Source organism: Lipomyces chichibuensis (genome assembly GCF_038497645.1).
Source record: "Lipomyces chichibuensis strain CBS 12929 unplaced genomic scaffold V1513scaffold_66, whole genome shotgun sequence".
Taxonomy (NCBI): domain Eukaryota; kingdom Fungi; phylum Ascomycota; class Lipomycetes; order Lipomycetales; family Lipomycetaceae; genus Lipomyces; species Lipomyces chichibuensis.
The window spans coordinates 41,100-50,496 of record NW_027117518.1 but is presented as its reverse complement, the minus strand read 5'-3'; the positions used below and the strand labels follow the sequence as shown (position 1 = coordinate 50,496).

General features: G+C 44.2%; 3 protein-coding genes across 3 annotated transcripts; 1 reads left to right on the top strand and 2 right to left on the bottom strand.

The window, feature by feature from the left end:
* Nucleotides 1-664: 664 nt before the first annotated feature.
* V1513DRAFT_454005 (nucleotide-diphospho-sugar transferase) lies at nt 665-2,291 on the bottom strand. Its single transcript, XM_066899322.1, has 3 exons — nt 2,153-2,291; nt 1,470-2,089; nt 665-1,415 (listed from the first exon to the last, which is right to left on the bottom strand). The coding sequence occupies exons 2-3, from the start codon at nt 1,889-1,891 to the stop codon at nt 746-748; spliced, it is 1,092 nt and encodes a 363-aa protein (XP_066750706.1). The 5' UTR covers nt 1,892-2,089; nt 2,153-2,291; the 3' UTR covers nt 665-745.
* A 1,421-nt stretch (nt 2,292-3,712) lies between these two features.
* On the bottom strand, nt 3,713-7,957 carry V1513DRAFT_406365 (uncharacterized protein). The gene is made up of 3 exons (XM_066895633.1): nt 6,624-7,957; nt 4,216-5,521; nt 3,713-4,161 (listed from the first exon to the last, which is right to left on the bottom strand). Exons 1-3 carry the CDS (start codon nt 7,729-7,731, stop codon nt 3,978-3,980), a joined length of 2,598 nt encoding a protein of 865 aa, XP_066750705.1. The 5' UTR covers nt 7,732-7,957; the 3' UTR covers nt 3,713-3,977.
* A 1,041-nt stretch (nt 7,958-8,998) lies between these two features.
* V1513DRAFT_467133 (uncharacterized protein) lies at nt 8,999-9,397 on the top strand. The gene has a single exon (XM_066900102.1). It carries the CDS (start codon nt 9,040-9,042, stop codon nt 9,289-9,291), a length of 252 nt encoding a protein of 83 aa, XP_066750704.1. The 5' UTR covers nt 8,999-9,039; the 3' UTR covers nt 9,292-9,397.

Genomic DNA, 9,397 nt, shown 5'->3' with positions numbered 1-9,397 from the left:
GAATAATATTCGTATATTCGCAGGGTTTCAGGGTTAAGCTGTTCGAATGGTGGAGGAGTGGAGGATGCACCGAAGTGAGTTACCCGATGGCAGCCACGGCTAGAGACTATCTAGCGATTCCTTCGTCAGAAGTTGCAGTTGAGAGGCTGTTCATCAGCGGAAGGGATTTGCTGGGCCTACGCAGACACTCCCTAAGTGCAGACACCATGCGGAAGCTTGTTTTATTAAGGGATATGTACGACAACGAGGAAGGTTTTTCATGTATTTCTTTAAATTATTATATTTCATATGTGCGAAGAAGCTTGATTGGTTGAGGGATATGTTCAACGAAGAAAGCTCTTGAAATATATTTCTTAGAATATTGTTAAGGGGTATGTGCGCCAACGAGGAAGTTTTTTTAATTATTATATTTTATAAGTTATGTGCTTTCGTACGAATGCGAATATGTTCGTCATTCATGTCCACTATTCCATGGCGCACTATGGGTAATGGCGTTGGCTGCCAACGTCTGCACTATATTGGTGCTTGTGCCGCGCGGTAACATGGCCGCAGGCTCGATGCCTTGCCCATGATGGCGACTATTGGAACGCGCAACTGCCAAGGATTACTAGGACAATCCGCTTGAGATGTGGCAAGAGCGGCATTAACAATATTGCATTAAATACCCGGTTTATTCCCAGTCCTCCATATTAATAATACAGTTTCCGTGCGCAATGTGCTAGTCTATGGCAAGCATTAAAGCCTTTCAATGAGCTGCTTCATCTTGAATATTTTTCAAGTTGTTTGAATTGTGGCCATTTGCCGACCACGAATGACTCCAGTAAGTGATGAAATAGCTACCCCAGTGATCAGCTGCAATGACAAGTTTGCATCTTTCTCTGTCGTATTCAGGACTGTTGACGCTACAGACACTTCTAAACGCGTCTCCATCACGGCTCCAGGAATAGGGATATACATTCGAGAATGGAAGCACTTCTACGGCATGCTTCATCCTGTCGTGCGGTTTGAACACATTTGCCATTGGACTCGTGCTCAATTTTTGATCAAGCTCATCCGAGTGTGCATATTTCTCGTGATATAAATTAATGCGTCGTCTGAGAGCTATTGGACCTGTAAGGGCCTCTGCCTTGACCTTTTCAGGGTCCCCTTCTTGAAGCTTTTCTATTACTCCCTCCAATGACAGGAGAAAGAAGGGGTGGCCAGGAGTAGAAGCCATCCATGCATTCGGTATGGAGTGGGCGAAGTTATCGTCTGTTCCCATTCGGCCAAAGAATGCCTTTCGCTCTTCCTGTGCTTTTGAGCTACTATGATAGGAGCCGTCGTAGGTAGATGAGTACAAAGCAGTGCTCACATTGTAGGCTTTGAAAAGCTCATTTGCGGGACACAAACATTCGACGTCAAGGTCCAGGTACATCCTGTGAGAGTAGCATTGGAATCGGCACGTTGGACAATTGGCAGACAATACTTACCCGCCATAAAGATACATGTACATATTGCGAACTATATCGGCGCGATATATCTCTCCTGGCAGTTTATCGTAATACTCTAGAAACCAGGGGAAGTACGCCTTGACCAAGTTCCTATTATCCTCGTCGGTCCACAGGACCCATTGCCAGTCTGGGTTTTGTTCCCGGCAGGTGCGACTCCATACCTCAAACTTGGCGGGCAAATTAGTGGACGCCCAGCTCTGGTGTATAAGTTTCGGTACAACCCCAAAGTTCTTAGCTAGGGGACCCGACAGGAGTTTTTGCGAAGGTAACTGAGCGGCCTGGCTGTGCTGATCGAAGCTATTTGAAGCAGATGATAAGATGATTAGCGTACCAATTAAAACGACAACAATAATAACTCCAACAACTCTTCGGAGAGGAGAAGACACAGGAGAAATGATCATATTGTTTGTGCAATGCTCAAAGATTTGAGATGGTTAGAATATTCATCGGCATATACTTAAACAGATGGTACAACTAGTAAAATTGGAGATACTCGACGAAAGCAATTGGATGCAAAGCAAAAACAGGAAAATAACAATAATAAGTAAAGCATAGCCAGATTGATAGGCAGTGTGGGATCTCCCGGAATAGTTTTTGCGCTAAAACAAAAAAAGTAATCTTGTTACAGCGGAACAACAGAAACAACAGACAACGCCACTAACCTCGTTGAAATCATGCTGTAGTTCAACAGTGCCAAATGGCTTGTTTGAATTCTGTAAGTAACGACCGCTGGAAAGCGAGACAATGAAGTTCCCACTAAATTTTGTGAGGTATTTTGGGATTGTTTCAACGATCACAGAGATGGTCGAGTTTCGGATTCTCTCAGCCACAGTGTCAGGGCCGTGGCGTCATTTCGAGCGTAGTCCGTGAGCAAAACGTTAGCCACTGCCGGTGTTTCAGCGCTGAGAATAGAATCAGCCGCTTGGATTCCCCCCTTTTTTCTAATGCAGTAACTGGAACCTTAAATGCGCAAGTTATTTTGTATAATCCTGCCTTTTGCAAATATGTCCAAACCAGATTAAAAGCAGCTCCTACAAGCAACACTTTTCATATTAAACCTTCGCCATAAATAAAAGTCCAACATTATAAGGCTCTTCGCCTCTCCTGTCATGGTTCACAGGGACACATGCAGACATCTGATCCAAATAGTTATTTCTTGGCGTACCAAAGGTTCCAAGACTTCCGGACTTTACAGTTCGGCCCCCGGTACCTTTTTAGCTTGTTATATCCTTTACCTGAGAAATGTTTGAGCAAGTTTCCAATTGGCACGATTAGTACAAGCTCACTTCGTAAATCGGCATAACCAGTTGGATGCGGCGTACATTTGCCAAGAGTTAGGGACTAATAATTCGCGCAGCTTACTAAACTTAATTTGTTGTCGAGCTCATTGATGCGGCTTAATCGATGTGGCAAATTTTTTCCACCCACTCACTAGTCAAGGGCCTGCTGTTTTTACTGTGTGCTCTGGGAATATTTGGATTATATTATAGGTAGCAATTGGCAGGGATATAACGAATTTTTTAAGGCAACAGAAACTCTTCAACAATTAATGTGCACTGTCAGGAGATCTGGCCCGAGCGGCCCAAGAATGATCCGTACCACATAAGTATGCCCGATTACAACCAATTAAAGTTTGCTTGGAAGTGGTCTTAGCACGCCATCGCTAAGAAAATGTTCTAGTTTATGCGCGCGAGCTATTTATCCATGAGGAAACTGACCCACTTTCTCTATTCCAGAGACTATAATCAGAAGATGCTGACAATCGGTACGCTTACTATTAATGCAACATGAGCCCAATGTTAACAGTAATCGTGGTAACCCGGAGGTTGAAGATAATAAGTAGAATGCTACATGGTCAGCGCCAATACCATGGTAACGTCTCTACAATGCATCGTGTAGGCTGGGATACGGATTGCAGAATATTTGAGGAGCAAAGTAACACTGCCTGTGTAAATTTACGACTAATTATTGATGAGCTTTATTAAGAAAAGCCATGTTGGGGAGTCTGAGACAGGATATAAATAAGCCAACTGCCAATATAATTAAAACCCTTACATTTCATATCAAGGCAACTGTCGGTATTGGTATGCATTGGCGCATTTTAGTTCGACCCCTTGAACCTTTTGCTTGTTAGGGGGGAGTCAAGCTACTTTTTACTGCAATGATTCAGGTAATTTTCTGACGTCTTGCACGTGATCTACAAGATTCGGATAATTAATTCACAATATTACCTTCCGAACACTTATAGGTGCTCTCTACCATATCTCTCGACAGCGGATAGGCAAAGAGAGTATTTTAAATAGATTAGAGGAGCAGGAACAGTCTTTTCCTCAACCGATTATTCCCGATCCTTGCCATCGGCATTCATGTACAACACTGCATAAGTCTACTATACCTGCCTGGCGTTTTACTTACTGCGATCCAGAAAATGCCCCAGGTATATGTCTAATGCAAAAATACTAGAAACAATAACAGCGAGAATGTCACTCACACCACCACTTCCGGAAGATTCTTCTTGCTGGCTTCTTCAGCCTGCTGTCGAAAAAACGCGCCTTCTTCCGGTGCGGCATTGACAGGATCGCAGCCACTGCTGTCTCGTATATTGCGAATCCGCTCTAAAAACCAAAATGACGAAAACGTCTTATTGCCATCCAACTGCTTCTTTCCTAGTCTAACGTTGTTAGACAGGCCGCAGTATCCAGGGCGATATCTAAACTGCACACACTCTTCCCATTTTCGACACAACGCACTGCAATTTTCGTACGAATCATAATTAAGAATTGGAGGCTTTGATTGTTTTGGATGCTCTTTCCGCCATTCTTCGTCCCGCTCTACTTGTTTAGGGTTCAAGCTCTCTGGATATTCCCGGATGTCCGCTAAGTTATCCCAATTATCTCGGCGACCGTCCTGAAGATAAGGCATGACGAACTCATGATAGACATCCTTGAACAAAATAGGTTGCTCTCGTGGGAACTTTTGCTCAAACTCATACAATTGGGAGATGTCGTGAGGAGTCACGTGATGAAACGTCGTAATCTCTTCGCACCAATTTTGTTTATTGTGTCGCACATTAGCAGGAATGTCAGCCTGATCCTCACAGCAAAAGCCGCCTTGGAAGCGCCAGGACACATTGGGATAATTGTCCCCAGATAAAACGGGAAACACTCCTCGATCCTTAAATGCCTGAGCGAGGACACTATCACCGCAACAACGACCTTTCGCGTAAACTTCATATGCACTTCCCAAGTCCGGTTCCTTGCCAAAAGTGCTCCTGACAAGAGCACCAGACATAACCACGCCCGACCCACCGTGCACAAACGGCGAATTTCGACCCGCGTAAGTCACTGATCCCATGTATAATAAATCATCATGATTAATTGACGACAACCATCTCATCATATTCGGCCATAGTATGTAAGTATCTGCGTCCATAAATATGTACCACTTGGCGGTTGGAAACGTGCGGTAGCCGTGCGCTACCATGGGTACATTCTTGTATTTATCCAAGTTCCAAGCACCATTAATGTTGGCCTCCCACAGTTCAATGTTAGCGTGTTGGGAGAGTAATGTTTTCTGTTGGCGATAGGTTTCGTACTGCGGTGAATCCATGGTAATTTGCCCTGTCTTGTTGAGAATATCGATTACTGGGATACCAGCCACAACGTCAGGGGCGTCAGAATAAACCGCAAAATGTGGCAACTGCGGTAAGGTTGTTGCTATGTGAATTGGAAACCTTTGCCATAGAACAGAGGCACCAGTCTTGATCATAAGGAATACATCCTCTGTGCCCGGAACGTATGACGTCTCGTATCCATTCGCGTAAATACCATGTCCATGAGTATATGTCGAGTTAAATGTCTCAACAGCAAGCTCCGATAATTTCGATTCTTGACAGTTAGACTTATATGAAAGCGAGTTCTTTATATTTTGAACGTCAATGTTGCGGATTGATGGCGTCCACAGGTAAATAATGGAACCGATCAAGCCGACAATGGATATTGGCACAAATACTGCAACTAGCTTTCGAGTAACTATTACGATAGATGATTAGTATAACCATGTAGATATATATTAATTGAAGTCGTAAATCAGACATTGGGGACACAAAATCCAGCCCCGTGTCTCTTTCCCGTCAATTCAGATCTACTCACGGCGTACTCGGTCGATCAACCGCATATTTTACAGTGGAAAATATGCTTGATAAAATTCAGTGTGATGGTAGGATTGCAAAACGGGTTGACTTTCTAGGATTTTGGGCTATCTGCTCTACAATGGGAGAGACAATATCCATGGTGTACTAGCTGCGTTGAGGGATAAATGTACATCTGCGCGTTGGGCGCGTTGGGGTCTCCGTGCGGGCCATGCCGAACACCGCATCGTGTTTTGCTCGTGATTTATCATAGCCTATACCTATTCCTTGAAGCCGGGTATCTAGCTTAGGATTTGAGTCATTTTCTATCGAAGCCCGGGTAACTGGTCTAATGAAGCTGGTATCGCGATAGCATTCGTAGTTATAAATAAAACTTGAGTTTCAGGCGGCTGAACGGGACGAAGGAGCCAAGTCCTTGGTAATAATGAGCCGCATGTGGCTAGGCAAAATTTCAACTCTATTTGGGCCGTGCGCAGGAACACGTGTCAGGTCCGTATTGAAGCTTATGTCGTTTGTGAGAGAGTTAGGGGCCGAATCTGAAAGTGTCGAGTGAAGACATAAACAACTGAGTCCTGGGCAATTTCGCGACAATGAAAATGTTAAGGTGACAGATGAAAATTTGGTTCTCGAGTGAGCAACTACCAGGCATGGAGGTAGGCCAGCCGTATAAACCAGCCACATTTGGGAGCGTTCTCTAGGGCCAGACAGGATGGAGGACAAGATTTGTTGGGCGTTATCCAAAGCTCCATATTCAAAATGTATTTTGTTTCCATTGCGGCACATAATGGACCTTGCCGGCAGAAGTCTTTCTATAAACTGCCGGAATCACTCTTTTGCAATAACTCGATAGATGCCCGTGGTGGCGAATACTAATTTTGCTGTGAATTGTCATTCCTGTGAAATACTCTTTCAGCTGGGCAATAAAATCTTTAATTTCCACCGGCTGAAATTTTATGTCCCGTAGTCCTCGAGGGAGATTATACCAGCTTCAACGGCATGCCGAACGGCAGGGTATACAGCTCTTGCAAAGTTGCTCTGCCGCGACAGGACATACTGCAACGTGATTTTATCAAAGTCCTCCAACGGATGGTCGCGCTCAATATTATTAAACGCATGTAGAGCATACGAACTCGAATAATCCTTTTCCCATTCCTCTCTGGAAGACGCTCTTGCCGCTTTCCAGAGCATCTCTGCTGTTGCCAAAGTAATGGCCGGGCGATGTGGACCTGCGGCCCCAGGATGCAAGGCCTGCGCCTTAGAATGGGAGCCGAAAAGAGATTGGGCGTCATCTCGCTCCCAGCTGCTGGGGGCAAGGGCGTATCGCTCAAGGATGAGAACTTCGTGCGGAATCATGGCTAGTGTTCTTGACAAGTCGGTGAGTAGCATGACGGCATGGGTGATCCATCCACCGTCGTAGACAATATGCTCGTATTCAACCCAGAGTCTCATCATTTCTGATTTTTTTATCGCCATGAAACATCCACTGTTCACGAGATCGTCTTTCTGAAGTCCTACAACATTTGTGAATCCTGCCTCTCGTAGTGGTTTGAAATCCCGCAGGGGATGGACATCCCAGTCTAAATATACGCCGCCGAGCTCGTAAACGACTTCTGCACGAATAAAGTCGGATTTATTCTCGAGATTGCAGATTTTCTGGCCATTGCGTGCGTAATCTGGTGCAGTTACGTAGTGCACAACAACTTGTGGTAAGTTCAATATTAAACGTGGCCATTTGTCCGATGCTTCGTCTGAGGTTCTCGCTCGCATGACTTCGTCATTAGTAGCGTCGGTATGTATGTAGATGACATCGGGGCTGAAGTAGAGACTCGCGGAATATATGGAAATGAAATGCTTTAGTTCAAACTGAATTTTGCCTTGGGGCTCAGGAATCAAATGCACATAATGCACTATATTTGGAATCGTGGGCCGTCGTCCGTCGCGGGGAACTGGTTGAGTTTGCGTGGCAGAACTTGAACGTAGATCCGTGTTGATGCATAGAAATGACAAAGTAACGAGTAATGAGGGTAAACCGAGAGCTATGATCGGGATAATGATCCTCCTCGCCTTGAAATTGAAGGGCCAGGGCCCCATAAAATCGAAGAGAATATAGGAGAAAATATGATGGCTAACTTTGAGAATTTCAGAAGGAGAGATGAATGCAGAGCTTCATTTTGGGAGGCGCCGTTCGTAACAATCAGAATTGGGGCCGCCTATAATTAAATGCGAATGCTCAATCCTTTTAACTGGGTCGTTACGTCGTAATGAAACTGGTCTGAAGTTTTAAAATACATTCACAAAAACCTGCGGCGCAAAGTCCGTATACGAACTTCTACTCGCGAAATAAAATCTTGTTTCCTCCGGCTCCTCACGGGATATGTCAGAGTGCATCCGTTATTGTGGGTCTCTTTGCCGTACGCTTGACGTTGTAAATGTCTCGAATTCATGTGACTGTTTAGTCAGCCCAATCCTGCAACGCCATGACTGCTTGTAGCAAAAGTGTTGATTAGAAGGTTTTGCTAAAAGGGGAATTTACATTGGCCATAAGAATGGTACAGATAGGAGATATAAGGACATAACTTTGCGGAGTTAGATGTAATATAAAGACTCGACGAACACCCGCCCTCCCAAGAAGTCCTGTAGTTACTAAACCACCGTCCATCCAGTGTGCCAAAATGTTGCACAATGTCAACAAGTTTATTAGAAATTCTTATCGTGAAGATTCAATTTTGCACATTTCTTTGCTGCTACCAATAAATAGCCGAGGCAGTAAGCAGAAGTGTAGCAAGAAGAATAAACATGCCGTTTCAAATATATGGTTGAACAATTTGGGCCGCAAGCATCTTTTCCTCCGTCTTCTCTTTGACTTAGCGTCAATTCCTACTCTCCATAGGAATGAAACTATAAAATTGCTGCTAGTCGAATATTGGCAGGTTTCCACATTCGATATTCGACTACTCTTTGAAATGCATTCGAGAATATTTGTACTCGACAAATAAGGTTTAAGTCGAATAATTGAATAGATATACGATCATTCGAATATCTGCGCCAAATCACGTGATATAATTAAAAAGTTAAAACAATTAAGGGCCTGATTCTTTTTTTAAATGGTGGTTGCATTTACTTTTTAAATGGGAGGTCCACTTAAGGTTGAGGCATTATTCCCTTCTAATGGAGGTCCCATTTAAACCGCTCTTGACTCTAAATGGGGCTTTAAATGGGACCTCCATTTAAAAGCTCCATTTACCCGGATCAGCCAATAAATTTACGCGTTAAAAGAAAATAACCTGGGACTGTTTACAACCGCCTAACGCGACTCTAATATAATTTTATATTAAAGGCTTTGCACGCTAAATTTCTCCCTCTGATTTCTCTTTCGTGTCAATATTTGATATTTTTGAAATGACCCCTACTAATAAGAGAAGTCGCCGTGAGGCGATACAGCCTTCACAGATTATAGAGCCTCTTGAAGAAGACACAATTACTGTCTCTCCCTCTCCCCCGTCACTGCCGGAAGAGCGTTTTGAATACCTCCCTCCTCCTGATTCAGAAGACCCTTTCAATACTCCTCTACCGAGCCCCTCTGCCTTCGAATCCGGACCAGTACAGAGGTTGGATCTCTCAAAGCAGACCAGAAAGGCCCTTCAAGGCTAGCGTGGGCCTATACAATGGAGGAGGGGCTGTTTATGACTCTCTTGGATAAGGTCAGAAGTGGGAAAAGAGCCGATTCAGGGGTTAAACAAGAGGCCTGGGTAGACGC

Bases quoted from the DNA above. Each gene is read 5' to 3' on its own strand.
- V1513DRAFT_467133 (XM_066900102.1), top strand. From the start codon at position 9,040: ATGACCCCTACTAATAAGAGAAGTCGCCGTGAGGCGATACAGCCTTCA.
- V1513DRAFT_406365 (XM_066895633.1), bottom strand. From the start codon at position 7,731: ATGGGGCCCTGGCCCTTCAATTTCAAGGCGAGGAGGATCATTATCCCG. The intron at 5,522-6,623 runs GTATAATCTCCC...CTATCGTAATAG, and splicing joins TCGGCATGCCGTTGAAGCTG to TTACTCGAAAGCTAGTTGCA. The intron at 4,162-4,215 runs GTGTGTGCAGTT...TAACAACGTTAG, and splicing joins TTGTGTCGAAAATGGGAAGA to ACTAGGAAAGAAGCAGTTGG.
- V1513DRAFT_454005 (XM_066899322.1), bottom strand. From the start codon at position 1,891: ATGATCATTTCTCCTGTGTCTTCTCCTCTCCGAAGAGTTGTTGGAGTT. The intron at 1,416-1,469 runs GTAAGTATTGTC...CTACTCTCACAG, and splicing joins TACATGTATCTTTATGGCGG to GATGTACCTGGACCTTGACG.